Source organism: Amblyomma americanum, chromosome 7, assembly GCF_052857255.1.
Source record: "Amblyomma americanum isolate KBUSLIRL-KWMA chromosome 7, ASM5285725v1, whole genome shotgun sequence".
Taxonomy (NCBI): Eukaryota; Metazoa; Arthropoda; class Arachnida; order Ixodida; family Ixodidae; genus Amblyomma; species Amblyomma americanum.
The window spans coordinates 4,941,164-4,958,178 of NC_135503.1; the positions used below are offsets into that span (position 1 = coordinate 4,941,164).

General features: G+C 47.6%; 1 protein-coding gene across 1 annotated transcript in view; it reads left to right on the forward strand.

Moving 5' to 3' along the window:
* LOC144098314 (17-beta-hydroxysteroid dehydrogenase 13-like) overlaps positions 1–16,812 on the forward strand; it is a 105,826-nt gene extending 89,014 nt beyond the window's left edge. Inside the window, exons 2-7 of the mRNA XM_077630857.1 lie at positions 714–953; positions 1,242–1,348; positions 4,616–4,753; positions 9,169–9,294; positions 11,064–12,289; positions 12,435–16,812. Coding sequence (XP_077486983.1) covers positions 714–953; positions 1,242–1,348; positions 4,616–4,753; positions 9,169–9,294; positions 11,064–11,136 — 684 coding nt within the window. The 3' untranslated portion in view covers positions 11,137–12,289; positions 12,435–16,812. The remainder of the gene's footprint in view (positions 1–713; positions 954–1,241; positions 1,349–4,615; positions 4,754–9,168; positions 9,295–11,063; positions 12,290–12,434) is intronic.
* The last annotated feature ends 203 nt before the right edge of the window (positions 16,813–17,015 follow it).

Sequence of the window (17,015 nt, forward strand, 5' to 3'; positions counted from 1 at the left end):
GTGGCGAAACTTGAGTTACCTCACTTGATGGCCTTAAATACGGTCGATTTCGAAGGTGTTACATAAAAGATAGGTAAATTAACTTCCAATAAAAAAAACTTTTCCATGTAAAGCAGTATGCTTTTTACCTTTCAGGTGACAGTGCAAACAAAACAATGCAATGTGTATATCGGTGTGAACACAAATGACTACTTTTTGCGATATTCCGTGTGATTTAGTTGTCGTTGTGCGAGCATGCAGCTGCTTATGCGACTGCAGCGACGGAGAAGGGTTGCGGGAACCGTTTTAAACACTCACGTAGCTGCCCAGGTGGCTACCTTGCCTGCGGTGAAAGCACAACGTAAAGTCAAACCTGGATTGAAAGAGCACGTAAGCCCCAGCTTCGAATATGCCTTTTAACGAAAAGGGCTGCATGTAAAAGGACCTCCGTACGTTAACGCACTAAATAAGCTGACAGTATTCAGAAAGCACTCAAAGCGCAAGTGAATTCCGCGGACTCCAAAGTAATAGTTAAATCAGTGTTGTTGATTTTGATGAGTTGGGACTAAAAGCGACGAAACGCCTCGGTCGTGGATTGAAACTGTGATCTGCGTGCGTCACGTGCGGTTGTCATGCCCTGCAATGGTTTCTGGCGCTGCATATACGTCACATTGGCCTGAGAAGGAAGGGGCTCAGGAGTGACGTGTCCCCTGCCTTCCTCCTTCCCTTGGCAGGAGAACAACGATGCGGTGTGCGAGGAGCTCCGTCAGCTGGGCTGCGAGGCGCACGCCTTCCAGTGTGACGTCACCTCCGAGCAGCAGGTGGAGGCCGTCGGCGACGAGGTGCTCAAGAAGGTGGGCCACGTCGACGTGCTCATCAACAACGCCGGCGTGGCCATGTGCCAGGGGCTGCTCGCGCTCAAGCACAGCGACATCCGACGCACGTTCGCCGTCAACGCCCTCTCCCAGTTCTGGGTGAGGAGACTTCTTCCATGCCCCGCGACGACGACACAAAACGCTGGCCGAGCTGGTCAGAATTCGTACTGCAACAGGGCGAAAGACGGAGACAAAGCGCGAGGCGTGACAAAAACGGCGCCATGTTTGCCTGGCATCTTTGTCTCCGTCTTTCGCGCTGTTTTCAGTGTGAACGCTGCAGTCACTGCCCCGACGCTGAGGATGCGCGCCTCAAGTTTGCGTAGTCACCTGTGTTGTGTTGCAAAAACATCTCTGTTGTCTCTTTTGCTTGTCCCCTTGCTTTCGCAGATGGTCAAGTTCTTCCTGCCGTCTATGAAGGACAGAGGAAGTGGCCACATTGTATCCATTGCATCGGTGGCGGGCCTCTTAGGATCGCCCTTCATGACTGACTACTGGTGGGTCTAGTTCGCCGTCCTCTTAACTGTAACGTTGCTATACCTCGCCCGCGATGCAGATGCGGCGAGCGCCACAGCAGCGGCGAGAACTCTGTTCGCATTATTTACGTTACGTTCCAGCCAGGAACTGAAAAAGTGCAGGCGCAGGTTTCGAGCTGGCCGCTGCCAGATATTTTTTCATGATGTGCTCTGAAATTAAACGCCTTAACAGCTTCCTTTTTCGCCCGGACCGAAGCCGCCCCTTTGCGCGAAGTCGATCAGGCTACGTATAGGCGTGTTACTCTTGATCACTCGTCAAGTTCGGGGAACACTTGGATCGAACGCAGGCATGCTGCGAAACTGAGGCATGTCCGAGGCGTGTTTATTACAGACTTGGAAGTTGTCTATCTCTGGAGAATTCCTTCTGTTTAATCGTTGCACTCCGGGGAAATAGGACTCCAGTAGGCTGAGTCATTTTGCACCTTTCTAGACTTGAGCCTTGCTTTTGTGTTTAGTTTTGTGAAAAATATCCACGGTTTCTGCGTGTCTTTAAGAGCTCGAGCCATCATTTGTCCGTCTCACTTTATTGTGGGAAATTTGAAAACATTAAGCACTGCCATCGGCGTGCCTTCTTACGCATTTTCTTAATGAAAAAAAAAAAGGAAGATACCGCGTGGCTGGCGGCCTTTCTAACCTTTAAGGTCTTTTGGGATGCCAAACCGCAGGTTTGCAGTGTAGTCGACGTCGGATATAAAGGCTGGTAGGAGATGACAAAGAAAAAAAACTGAATTCTACTCCTTACGAGAAAAGCTTTGTGAAAAATGGCCCCTCTCCGAATACCGGGGGAAAACGGACGCTCCGCTCTTTGTTGGCGGTGTTTGGGGAGATTATATTACGTCCTCAGTCTTTCTTCTTCCACGCAGAGAAGAATGCGCCAAAGGTCCGGTTATTCACGCACAGGTCTGCAAAGCCCCTCGGCAAAACTATCACTCTTCGCTGAAGCCGCGGATTCCGAGCGGCGCTGGTTTTATGAGATCACGAATGCGGGTCCACCTGCGGTCCTGATTTGTGGCCGCGGTTCGCGTTTTCAAGTTGGAACTCAGTGTGGTTTGCACTTTCGTTTTTTTTTATTTATGGCGCAGGAAACCACTATATTCCGGGATGAGCAGGACAGCTCGATTTTTTTTTTCCGTGGAAGCCTTTTATTACTGCTATTTTTCAGTATAGTTGTGTTCGGCCCATCCTGCCCGTGCAATGCAGCCTGTGGTGCTGGTAGCAGATAGCCAGTCAAGAAAACGTACACTTGCCTAATGCACAGCTTTTAAAAATACAATGCTGTTTGTAGGATGCGTTACAGCGAGCAAATCATGAAGGCATAGCATAGCAATGTTCTAAGCCGTGATAACGTGAAGAACAGAGCTGCATATTGGTGCACTTTTGAGCGCGTCGGCATCTACGTCACCATGCAGCTTGTATGACGCTCCCCAGAGCTGGTGAGGCGGGGTGTAAAAAGGAACGCGAGAAAACAGTGAGCGCTCTTTGCGTGGCTGGTCTCGTACGGTGAGCTTACGCCTGAAATATAATCCCGGCAGTGTTCGGGAACCGTACGTATATATGCACGATTTGTAGCTCACATCCCGGCTGTGTTGGGTGCTAAACCTACCTTACACCCCTTTTTAGCTGGCAGTGTAAAATGTTCTGCAGGCCGCGCTTGCTTCGTTGGAATCACTTTCTTCACGCACTGCGACCTCTTTATCACAAAGCCCCCCCCCCCCCCCCCCTTCACTCCACGCATACTTTTTATTTTGTGCGCTGGCTGTTTGGCAACGTGCTTAGGAAAACCTTAGCGTTCTGTGTTTTCTACGCTTATGTGGCAATACATAAGTTTCAGGACTTTACGTAAGGCTTTTCTGGAGCGAGATTGTGCGCAGACTGCTCTCCCTTCCTGCTTTTTCAGCGGCGGCGTATTCTGCATCTCTTTAATGAGCCTAATCCTAGAAGCGTAATATTTCAAGATTTTCTCCTCTCTTTCTGTCTTGAGTTTCAAGGCACATATTACTGCAAACATTTAGACAAGTTGTGCTCCCGAAAACGCTTAAGAGAATTTATTTGTACTTTCCTTTCTGGGATGGAAAGTACTGAAGGTTTTCACTTTCTTTATAACTTCATTACAAGACGTAGAACGATGCTTTTGAAGGTTGGAAATTTAAATGAAAAGTGAGGTTTCTTTTCTTTTGTCGGTTGGATTTAAGGTAACATTTTGCCGCTTAGTTGTGGTTGTATCCAAACAGTCTTATCCGCTACAGTGGATATCTTAATAAGAGCGTATGAAATATGGCCTCAAAGCTGAAGAAATTTCTGCGGTTCCTAAAAAGACTAAAATTTTGCCTAAGTGGCTTGATTGAGGTCTGCGTTCTTGGGAGGGTTTTTACTCGTAAGTTCTAGTAAAGATGGAGCAATCGTAATGATGCCTTTTTGCGCCTGCTTGTTCGGCCATTATAGTTTATTTTTTTAGCGCGCTTCTCCACGAACTGACACTGAGAATGGGCAGAACTGCGAAAGGGCAGTACCGCTAGTTCCTACATCGACGTGTTTACACTTGTTAACTTCAGAGGCGCTTTTTAAACGTGGAATATAATCATGCGCGCCATCGTCATCTTCGAGCGTGATTATTTCAGTCATTGGAGAAGCAGCAACGACACTTCAAAATCGACATCGAGCCAGTATAGTGCGTTCGGGCCGAGTGAAATGCATTCGCCGAACTCGCTTCGAGGCTAGCGTGTTTTGCAACGGCTGTCACTGAATGTTCCCTCGTGATGGCTTGCGAGCGGCACTCGCCCAAAGTTCACTTTTTTTTGTGCCTCTGGCAGCGACATAGGTGCGCCACTGTCTAATTCACCTGCGACCAAAATGAGCCAGGTACCACATGAAACGCAGTGGACCGACACACAAGCGATGTGACCGCAGCGGTGGCCGAGTGGTTGAGCATCCGCCTCGCATGTTGGAGGTGCGGGGTTCGATTTGCAGTGCCGCCGGGTATTCACCAGTGATACAATAGGTACAAGCTTCCCCTGGCCTAGTGCTCGGCTTATTTAGGGTTAAATGCTTGGGAAATGGGTCTTTGACCCCACCTTGAATAAAAGAGAAAAACCTTGTGCCATGGCGCTCTTTGGCCTCAGATGCCCTTGCGCCATAAAAATTCATCATCACATCACACACAGCGATGTCTTCCGTGCCTCTTTGCTTTGGACTGGCCGCTTCAGCCGCGCTCTCCCCTCTTTTTCGCAGTGCTTCCAAATTCGCCGTCGTGGGCTTCATGTACGCCCTGGAGGAGGAGCTCTTCCACACGGGGTTCGAGTTCATCAAGCTTACCACTGTGTGCCCCGTGTTCATCAACACTGGCCTCTTCCCCAACGTCGGCGCCAGGTGCGAAAGCAGATGGATACCACGCCCGTTTGCATTGCAGCCAACGCGGCTAATTCCTTACCTTGAGTGCGAGCGAGCCGAGAGCGCGCGCTTGTGCGCTGCCCTGCTTTCTTCCTTCATAGCTCGAGCTCTTCTTGCCTTCCCGGCGCGTGCAATGCGGGGTAGGCCAAACCAATCCCCTCCTGAGCCGTGTAGGGAGTACTGCTGTATTTCGTGCAAATTCTGAGCAGAGGAAAAGGTCGGTGGTGAAAAACTTTATTTAGCGAAGGCCAGAAAGAAAAGAAAATTGTGGTGCCGCCGCTCCGTGGGTGGCCTTCCGGCTGCCGGTCGTGGCCTCCATGTCATGCCTGGCGGCGACTTCCGCAGCCCAGGTCGTAAGTGAATGTACGGCTCCGAGCTGTCCTCCCACAGCTGCGGACTGTTTAGGTGCCAGGAGGCGAGGGGGAGAAAGTGCCAGACATGAATCCAGAAATGGGTTGTAGCGCCAAAAAAGACAACACTCAGCTAGTGAGACGAGACAGGCGCAACTTTCAACTGTTTATTCACCGCAAAGGCGAATGAATATAAGGAAAACAATCAAGATCGTTAGCAGGAACCACACATGCGCGTGAGGGATTTACAAAAAAAAAAGTGGATAAAGATAGGTGAGGCACACAGGTATCCCACCCCCGTGTATCTAAAAAAAGCAGTTTCATTCTTATAAATGGTAATAGATGGGGCACTAACACAATCACTACAGTTGCTTTTAATATAGAAGACCTCCAACAGTTCACCGGCTGTCTGGTCCTTACTTCTGTTTAAAACCTTCGTAATTCTTTCAGCCTTGCTACACACTTAATCTTTCTTTCATCTCCGCACACTTTACAATGATGCGGCAAATGTGAACCAGTACGATTTTGTAAATCCCGATCATGTTCTGCTAATCGGTCGTTAATATAGCGGCCAGTTTGGCCGATGTACTTCTTTCCTCACATGAAGGGAATCTGATAGACGGCTCCCACTGCACATTTAACAAGCGGAGCTGCATGTCTCTTTTTACATTCAGTTTTGTTTGCCTTGCTGGGATCAGTCTTAACGCACAAGACAGCCAGTTTCTTTGGGACGGAAAAAACCACAGGAACCTTATATTTTGTTGCCACATTGTTCAAATTGTGCGCCATGTTATGGGTGTAACGAATGACAACCGGTCTACTTTTGCTTTTGGTGCCCTCAGCTTGGTCACCTTTTTTACTACGAACCAAAAGGGCACCAAAAGCAAAAGTAGAACGGTTGGCATCCTGTACACCCATAAGGTGGCACACAATTTGAAGCATGTGACAACAAAATATAAGGTTCCTGTGGTTTTTTCCGTCCCAAAGAAACTGGCTGTCTTGTGCGTTAAGACTGATCCCAGCAAGGCAAACAAAACTGAATGTAAAAAGAGACATGCAGCTCCGCTTGTTAAATGTGCCGTGGGAGCCGTCTATCAGATTCCCTTCATGTGAGGAAAGAAGTACATCGGCCAAACTGACCGCTGTATTAACGACCGATTAGCAGAACATAATCGGGATTTAAAAAATCGTACTGGTTCACATTTGCCGCATCATTGCAAAGCCTGCGGAGACGAAGGAAAGATTAAGTGTGTAGCAAAGCTGAGAGAAACGAAGGTTTTAACCAGAAGTAAGGACGAGACAGCCCGTGAACTGTTGGAGTCCTTTTATATTAAAAGCAACTGTAGTGATTGTGTTAGTGCCTCAGCTATAACCATTTATAAGAATGAAACTGCTTTTTTAGATACACGGGGGTTGGATACCTGTGTGCCTCACCTATCTTTCTTTTTCCACTTCTTTTTTGTAATACCCTCGCGCGCATGTGTGGTTCTTGCTAACTATCTTGATTGTTGCCCTTATATTCATTCGCATTTGCGGTGAATAAACAGTTGAAAGTTGCGCCTGTCTCGTCTCACTTGCTGTGTGTTGTCTTTTTCGGCGCTACAACCCATTTCTGGAAACATGCACCAACTAGCCCCTTAACAAGTACTACTGCCAGACATGAATAAAAAATGTGACTCAGCTGCGAGCCCTTCAGGCTTTCGTGTAGTCTAAATAAACTACCTTAGTCGCAGGAAGCATGAAGAGGCAAAACGTGAGGTGCCGGCAGGAACGCCTGTCATGAGAACAGCTTAAAAAGCTGCAGACCCCACGTTTGCAGCGTTACTGCGTTAATTATGTGAATCAATAATAATATATAAATTCGAAATTTATATAATACGTGGCGTCGCTGGTCACTTAATAAGGAATTATTTAACAAATAGAAATAAATTTGTCCAGCTGAATTCTGTTTCCTGTGATTTTTTGCCAGTACGAGAGGGTGTACCTCAGTACACAACCTCAGTACACAAAATCTTAGCCCACTATTGTTCCTAATTTACGTAAATGACATTGCTCTAATACCTAACACACCAAGATTCGAGAACGTATGCCGGTGACACTGGCGTGTTTTTTGCATGTAATGATGCTTCAGAACTTACTTTTAGCGTAAATGCGTACGTAGGTCGATTGTCTGAAAGGCATAGAAAAAGAACAGCTTGGAACTAAACACTGCAAAAACTGCGTACATTTTGTTCATGGCTGGTAACAAAATCATTGCCAGTGATATTAACACCAGCTTCAATGGCACTGAAATTAACCGCGTCAAGGGACAGCGCCTGCGTCGTTCGTCTCTGCCTCGTCCTGTGCTTGCGCTGTTCCCCTTTTGTTATTTGAAACAAACATCTATTTTTAAGTCGACAGAAATAATAAAATTGGTGAATTGTTGGATTTAACTGCTTTAGAAGGGTATTTAAAGAAACCCTGCGTGTGCACATTCGGCAATAGGAAAGCTGCAAAATATAAACGAAATATTTTGTTGTGGATTCTAGCTTACTGAGCATGGCGCCAAGCAGGACAGGGTTTATGCGAAATGCCTTCGTACTGTTCTAGTTCTTGTCAACGACCGCTTTGATTTTTTTTCTCAACGAATCTGGCTGCCTTGATTGCGGTTACGACTACTTAAGCCTAATGTATTTGGATGTCGGTTCATTTTCGGGAACTGCACGGGGCCGAAACTTATTTTGTGCCCCTCATAGCACAAGTGTAGCTCCTTGACGTAGGGGTTGGCCAAATTTTTAATTATTTTTTTTTCGTAAATGCAGCTTTTAACTGCCAAGTTGCCCCACGGAATCAGAAGAGTTTACGTATCTGTATTTTTACGCGCCATATTTCGAACTGCTTTGAAACGCTAATGCGTTTTTAGGGACCAGGCAGTAGATATTTCGTCCTCCCCGTCGTATCGTGCTTTTCGGGTTGCTGTCTGCGCGTTGTTGGCGATGCTGTGACGCTAGCGCTTCAGCGACGATGCCGCGCCCATAAAGGAGCAGACACACCAATTTTTTTATGTTTTTTTTTCCTTCTAGTGGTGCATCGGAGAGTGGGATGCAATAGCCACGACATGGAGTTCACCTACAGCAGTTGAATGATTGATAATTGAACTTTTTCTCGGGTCGTTTCGGCTGTGGTTTCCAAGACAAACGGTGGCGGTGGCATCAAGACGCGTTAGGTCACGTGAAGCTTGCAAAAAGCTGCAATATAATTGCTGTACGAAGCCGACCGTGGCGGCCGCGTTTTGATGGAGGCGAAACGCAAAATGCGCCCATGTGCTGTGTGATGTCGGTGCACGTTAAAGATCCCCGGGGATCGAAATTATTCCGGAACCCTCCACTACGGCTTCTCTTTCCTCCTTTTTTTCATTCAATCCCTCTTTTATCCTTACCTTACAACGCGGTTCGAGTGTTCACCGAGATATGTGAGACAGTTACTGCGTCATTTCCTTTCCTGAAATCCAGTTTTGAGTCGCTGCTTGTTAATTTTTTGTCATGCCAAGTCTTGAGCTGGCTTGTGTAAAGTTCATGTGAAGTAAAACGAAGAAAACAGCAACAATTCCGGGGTTTTGTATGAATCATGTGGCCTGAATGTGTCTTGTAGGGCACAGGCGTCATTTGGCAGTTGAAACGGCAATCTAAACAGCATGAGAGAGAAAAAACTGTATAAGTTATTTATCGCTTGATGGCGCAATCCACTTGACTTTCAATGTTTTGTTGTGTGCTGCTCATCATTCTAAAGAGGCAAACACCGTTAAAATATTGTGTCTCTAATCCTGTAATACCTCGCGCATCGCTCATTACTGACAACCATGGTCAAGCATTGAGGGTCTCTTCTTCGAACATAATCGAGTGTTTCAGAACACTCATCATCTCTTTCTCATCGCCTTCTGCAGCATTCAGAGTTGAGCCGTCGACGTGAGTAGAGTCGCGAAAAAGCTCCCGCGGACTTGCTGAATACTCTGGGCGACACCTTGAGCGTCTCGAAAGCGTACCCTGTGGGCGCCCTCTTGTCCAGGTTCCCGCTGCTGACGCCCATCCTGGACACCCGTGACGTGGCCCACAGGGTGGTGGACGCCATCCAGCGGGACGAGTCGCTGGTCGTGGTGCCGCGCATTATCGAGATCATGTACAAGTGTCTCAAGTGAGTCCTGGCGCTTAATCATCTATGCTCATAACTGGGCGTCTCAAGAATCGCTTATGCGCAATCAAGCTCATGTGCAACTGTATCAAGTAAGCGCTTGCGTATAGTCGCGCGTAATCGGGCTCATGTACAACTGTCACTCAAATAAGCGCTAGCTCTGATTGTTCAGCACTTCTACACCCGGAACTAGGCTGCATAGTGCGCGAAGTTTCTCACAATTCCCAGGCGGCAAAAAAATGGTCACTGCAGTCGTTCATCTAGCGCAGGAATGCCGAGCAGTGTAAACTGAAAAATATTAGGCTTGGCTATTAATGGTCCTACAACGTGTATTTATTTGTGAGATCACTACTTTTCTCGAGGCAAGCCTCGTGGGAATGCACGTCTAATGCCAAACATTTAAGTGCAATAATTTGGTTAACGTAGGGCAACACGTGCTATTAAAATTATTAATCTGCAGGATCAAAGCCGCGCAAGCTACGTTTTAGAAACCGAGTGCACGTTTGCGGGCGAACGCTAGCCAAGCAAAGTACGAACTTTAAACTTGTCCGCACTCCCGCTCACGCACCTATTAGCGACGTATTAACGCGACAGCGTTAGCGCGGACGTTCGACGAAAACTCCGCTGTCACAACGAAATTCTTTATTGGCCTACAGGGCCTAGCGCGGGTCATTCAAACACCCCACAACGACCACGAAGTAAAACTGATGACGTCACTACACAATTCTTGATTGGTCGACAGTGTCATGAGGCCATTCCAGAACCATTACTTAACGCTTGTGAAGAAAAGCAATAGCGCTAAGAAAAATTCGTCGAGCAGAGATTCGAACCTCTGCCCTTTGGGTCGCGAGCTAGGCGCGCTATTCCTCGGCCACAGAGGACTGTTCCTGCAGGGCGATAGTAACACCCAGCGGATAGAGCGCCTCTTGGGGGCATGTCCGTCTTCATAATGAACATCTATCGCGGCATTTTAAAAAGATAGGCTCGTAATGTCGAAGTGTACTTCGCCACACTCTTCTTCAAAGCACCAGCGTGCTATTAACTTACGGCCGCCTCCATGGCTGCTCAGTCAAACGAGAAATATAATTTGACAAGTTTTGCTTACATATGTTTCCATCTGTCGCGCTACCGCCTCGTACCCCCACCGGCGCGAGACTCCTGTGCGCACGTTTCGCAGTGTTTTATAGAAACGTCGGCTTCGAAGTGACGCTTCATACTTTCAGAACCTGTTCTAGGATGAATTCGGGTGTTCTTCACGAAGGGACGACGTCATAGGTGCACTGCGAAGTTAAAAAAGACTGCTTTGAAAACTTTTCTTTCCATGTATTTCTATGGGCGCTAAGCCTACTTTTCACCCACAGACGGCTCCGCCTACCGTAAATCCCCGCCTTGTTTATAAACACGGTGTTGGTCTATGGCCAGCAACGCTATCGCATTACACTCGTACCGCTATTCCAAATGGCGATCCGGAGCAGATCTCTGAATCCGTGAAGGAGAAAGATGTCTAGCCTGTCTAAGGACCACACCGTTGCGGTATAATCAGAATCTGAGCCAAAACCGCCCATTAAGACGCGCTGCTCGGTTTCGCGGAACAAGAAGACTTGCTTCGGATCGCCGATTGGAATACGCCATAAGAAACTAGATCAGACGGCGGCCATTTGTTTACTTCCTTCTAAAGGAATATCTCGGCACCGACATACCGCACGGGATGCACCTTCTCATTACCGCATTGCCGGTTGTATATCCCTGAGCAATTTTTTTCCTCCTCGCAGACCACTGCCTGAGGATGCTCAGAAGGCAATTCAGCGCTTCCTCGCCTGCTCCATCCAGAAGCCGAACGCGTGATGACAGCGCCGCCTATACCTTCCCACTCGGCGCCGCCAGCATCTACAGACCTCCACATCTATCCTCTCGCTCTTTCGATGAGAGAGGCGAGGGCTCACTCAGCCTGACTGCAAAACCTGTGCGTGACTGCCTTGCTCGCAAGTCGCGCTCTCTCTGCGAGCCCGCTCGGTGCGCAGCCTCATTTCTGGCGCGCTCGGCGGACTGTGGCCTGATCCCAGAGATGAGGACGTTGCAAAATCGTTTTCCTCACCGGCCCGCGGTGTACCACTGCATGCTGGAATGCAGCGCCTCTTTGTTTGGTGCGTAGCGGCACGAAAAGAGAAGGAGGAACCTTATGATGTTCTCGGCCAAGCGAAACGCATTTTCTGGATGTGATCGGATGTATTGTATGGGCACGAAACGTGCTGTGTGAGCGACTGGTGTTACGCCGTTTAGCTATGAGCTCACATGGCTTCGAGAGTTTGCATAACAGGGTACGTAGGTTTTTTTTTTTGTGAAAGTGTGAAAAACAAGAAGAAAATAATGGCGACGAATACCTAGACCGCTGTTTATGGAACAGCATAGGTTTACTCTACTGCAACGCATATTTGGCTTTACAAGTTTTCCTCTCACCTTTCGGCTTATCTAGCTCAAGCCTTAGTCACTGCACATTGAAAAGCTTTTAAGTTCTTGCTTCCAAAGCCAGGCAGATAAAGTAAGTGTAGTGAATCGCAGTGTTCTGCTGTGCTTTACTGTGAATGCAATCCTTTTGTACTGTATACCATTACTGCGCTTCAGCATTGCTCAGAGCCCTATCATGCTTTCTTTAAAGCTTTATAGCTACCCTTTGTTTTAGACGCAATTCTGAGTGCGAATATTACCGTTTGTTTCCTTTCTTGCTTTGTCTTTTCAATTTAAACATCTAATGAGCTGCTCTCGCTGCTTGCGGAGGCTACATCGTCGCCGATAGTACTTTGCTTGTGTATAGAGAATGTATGAATCGTCTGCGTTATTTACACATTTATGGAGTTCAGAAATAAAAAAGTGTTTCCTACGGTGCTCTAAGCAAACCGCTGATCTAGCGTCCGTGCTTACCAAGGTAAGGAAAACTAGCCGAGGCCTTGATAACTGTGTGGCATCGCTGGCTCAGGACGGTGGATAATAGAGCGCTGAAGTAAATTGAAAATATACCTGCGCTCAAAAGACACGGACTGAAAGATAAAGACACACACACACACATCTTTCAGTCCGTGTCTTTTGAGCGCAGGTATATTTTCAATATGGTAAACCAACTCGCCCAACAAGCCACTCTGCTGAAGTAAAGTTTGAGGGAGGAAGGAACAGGGTATAGTTGTAGGCTTGCGGATGCTTATGTTGAGGAAAGTTTGTGAAAAAGTTAGTCGCCAATTTCAAACGCCGACTGCAGTCGGGATTGAACGGAAAATAATAACATTTGCAGAACTTATCCAACCTCGAATACACTGGCCCGTTTTCTTTTAATATGAACCTTGCATCGTCGTGGACAAGGCTCTGCCAGGAGTTTACTTGAGCGAGTGACTCCGCTTGTTGGTGGCAGATGAAAACTGCGCAGTAATATTTGGCCTCGATCAGTTTATTATGATTAATATTATTTTGAGGCGCTACCTGTCGACGGAGCCGGCACCGACCTAGGCGCCTTGAAATACCGTGCAGTGCAAAGGGGCCAACATTCAAGAAATTTTATGTCTTCACTACTCATCGAGACTGCTAAAAGCAGGCACACGACGTGAGATCGGCTCCTTGGCATTTGTGGCCACGCCACTGATACTGACCTCTATCGTACTGTGTGAGGGCAGTATCATCTATGTCGGCTAATTGTTCGCAATTGTCGGCCGAAAGCAGCATAATAGATTTTGCACTAGCATTTGCCACGCTCCAGCGCCCATGAGCTCGTACGCGATAACGTTTTCTTTGGTTTCTGGCCTTGATAAACTATGTGCGCCCTAGGCACTCGAGGACTTCAGCCGCCTTAACTTGAGCTTTTTGTTAGCTAGATCTGGGTCATATTTTCGAAATTTCAGTGGGGTGGCGGTTTTTCCGAGTTCCATAGCCTGTGACTCGTGGCAGTCTATTATTTTGCTTCGTATCAGCTTCGACAAGATCCTTCTGTGACTATCGTGCAGTTGTGCCAGATTTGATCTCGTATCATTTTGTTTGCGCCCTAAGTGCTTCGCTGTGAAGCCTGACACGTGCGGGCGTTGTGTTCGCTTGAACTCTAAGGTGTGACGAAATCTGGTCTGTCGGGTAGTAAGTCAACAGAAGAAGAAAAAAAGGCAGACCAATGGCGTGTCAACTTCTTGACGTTGGCTCTCTCTTGGCAGTGGAGAGCTAGCAAGACAGCAATGAGGCTTAGTTGGGTGTACATTTTGATGGAATATCGGAACAAAACGAGGAGCACAGGACAAGCGACAAGCGCGCAAGTTTTGTCGTCTCTTTCCTAGTGTAGCGCGGTATTTTATAAAAAAAATCAGTGGAGAGCTGTTTGGACGGGTCACTTCAATATTTTTTTGACTCTGCGGGGATATCGTAGGCAGCCATCAAAAGCATGCAATTATGCTAGGTATACAAACCTAGGAGAAAAAAAAACAGCACTTGGAACGGGCCAAAACAGATCTGGAACTGATTGGAAACCAGTTGGGAGCAATCGAATTTTAATTGTTTCTAGGTGTGTTACAAATGGAATTTTTTAACTGGGAATCCACTCGTCTTACTCCTGATGGCACAGCAGCTGTTGACCTGCTGTTGGTACAGAGGACAAAACACATGTCTAGAGCGACGGAACTGTATGTTCGACAGCTTCTAAAGCCGCTGCGACCGGGAAGGCAAAAAATTAAGATGAAATCCTTTGAGTTTAACTGCACATGGTTACATGCAGACCATTTTTAACCGAATGTTATTGCTAGATACGGTGCATTCAGCCCGAACACGTCCAGAACATGTTGTAGACAAGCGTTTTGCCCTGTTTACACAGATTCCGGACGCGCGCACTGCACAGCTTGGCATCGACACCGGTCTGGGCGCATTATTACGCTCAGCAGCTCAGTGCGGCTAGCACCAGTCGTAGTGGAAGCTGCGGCACATAAAATGCGACCGTCGCCAGCGTCGAATCGCTATCGCATCGGGCGGATACGTTGGATGCTTACGAAACCATTACGTGGCTGAAGGCAGAGCGATCACCTAAAGCTCATGGACCAAAAAGAAAAAACAAAAAAGCGATGTTAACGACTGCTTTACTTTCGGTTGCCTTGATTCCCGCTGTATCAGACAGAATACAAAAAAACAAAGGCTAGCGGATAACGGGGCGTTCAATTTTCTCTTCCTTTCTAACATGCCACCAATAATGCGACGCACAGTGAGCCATTCTATCTTTTTCTTCGCAAAAGGATTTGTCACATTCATACATCGCGCCCACCCCTTTGTCTCAGTGGTACCCAGCTGTCCGGTTTCAGTTTTCTTATAGAAGAGCCTGACAACGTTCAATTCGTTTTCAGTAAGGTCCCATGTGCATTGTGCATAATGTCGGCCGTGTTTCTATGAATGTTGGCTTGCGCAGGCATGAAATCGCGCCCCAAATGACCTCGGGGCTAGGTATGGCTGCACATCAGCGTGCGTTGCTTGCATTCTTTCTCTTCGCTTCAGGCTAATAAATAGTTGTTTTGAAGTATGCAGGGTGCTCTTTGGCGCATTTGCAAGTTATTATATGATCTGCAAGTGGAGAGACTGAGAGTGCAGGCAGGAGATACTTCTCAAGCGGCTAATGCCCGAGCTACGGCCATCCATGGCCCAGGGTTCGATGACGCACGCGGTGTGAGTGCCCAACTAACCGTGTCTATCTGCTGCCCAAGAAGAGAAAACGGGCCTTTTGTTACCACTCTGTCTGTCGCAGGTTTCTTACACGTGCACAATCTGCTCGATCGTGCTGTTCCCCTTGCTTCGCCCGCAGGGAGGGTGCGTTTCACTTCTCACAAGTATCAATGAGTCGCGATGAGGTGCATATGGCTAAAGAGGCTGTGTTTGTTGGTTTTCACGTGGGAAGATTATCGGCGGAAACAGGCCTTCAAGTGTCAGCCTTTCTTTTGCTTATCTGCACTGTTCGTCTTTCTCACACTCCGTGAGCACTGAGGTGAGGCGCCAATATTGTGCGGTTCAAGAATTGCAGTTGCAGATTTTTTTTGTGCTCCCACTGCGTTATTCCACAGAACCAAGCCTGTTAATTAACAAAGTTGACTGCAGGTCTCCGCCTTCAAAGTATGCGACAGCTCTCTTAGTGCGATCTATCTTTGGCTAACAGGTGCTATAGCGCTTGCTCTGTCGCTACACCAGTGCTCAATGACTTGGTGCATATTCCGATAGCATTACCGAAGCTGTCCGCTGAATCATTTTGCACTAAAGCGGACTGGCAAGACACCTGGGCATTTTTTTTTTCTTGAGGCCGGATGGCTGTATAACTATCTTCGCCATTCGCATTTTTAAGGAATCAAGTACGCTACTGAGCCCCGTTCACGAAACATTGATTTTTTTGTCACCTGGTCGATAGATAATCACCAGGTGAGCGTTGTTACCGTCGAGGAAGTTTTGCGAATACGACTGAGCAGTTTATGGCTTAAGGACCAGTGCTGTCTGTGCTCGGTAAAGGGGAGCAATCGTGTGAAACAACCGCGGAAAAGAGCAACACGCGGAGTGTAGTCGGAGTACTGATATACGGCACAAGCTCAGCAGGAAGTTGTGAACAAGGCTGTCAGCTTCACGGCCGTAGCGTTTTTTTTTTTTTTCACGCCTATGGTTGGCGCTATCACAGTTTATCGCGTGCTCTGAATGGAGTGGTCGGTGAAGTGGCCGGCATCAAGCCATGGAACTTGGCGATTCGGAATGAAAAACTATTTTGGCGGCGCAGGAAGCTTTGATTGCTGCCCTCGTTCAGAGGGAAAGAATAGAGCACTCTACACACGTAACAGCGGCGGACGCCAGGCTGTCTTTTGGGTCTTCTGTCACGCTCCCTCAACCCCTGAGCACTATTTCAATCAGAAAGAGTCTTTCCCACAACCTAGAACTCCAGAACGCCGAGTGTGCAGCAGAAGCTGCATCAGCACAGCCTAACGTCTGACATGGTCACGCGCGAAGCGAGCTCTTCGCCTGAGGCATGAGACTGCAAGGGCACTGCGCAAAGGGGACTACAGTTCACGAAACAGTACATTCTGGCGATGACGTGTAGTGTGGGTTTTGTTTTATTTCAGTGCAAGTCAAAATGATTTTTTCTTTCGCTTCCAGAGCTACTACACCCGTGGTGACTATTCACATCGTGTGTGTGTACGACTAAAATTCATTGCTCTCAGGGCTGACGTAAGCAGCCCCGCAGTTTCGCACTGGCAGTGCTCATTGTTGTCGAGACGAGTTGAAGGATTGCGATGTGCTAGTCTTTGTTTGCTGCTATTTTGTTTGGAAACTAGCCGGCGAATGGCGATGGTTTTTTATATGCGCGCAGGTTTTATAACTTTTTTTTATGTGCTTTCACTCGTAATTTGTGTCGCTTGTTTTGTCGCGCAGTCTGTTGCTGTTACTTTTCGCTCACAACGAAATCGCTTGTTATCGCGGAAGTGAACAGCAAACTCGTGATGAGTTGTTGCAATGGTGGCGAATAAAACTATGTTCAGCATTTCATTGTGTCTGGTTCGATTACAACCACCTCATCACGTGATGCGTCCTCTCCGCACACACAAGTCTTGAAGCATGTAGCGATGGTGAGCACAAAAACGGAAAATAACGATCCAAACATCAGCCATTTTGTTTCCATGCACAGGAGTTGTAAAATGAAGAAATTCCCCTCTTGTCGAGCCTAAGCCTCAGCTGCCTAACTTAAACCT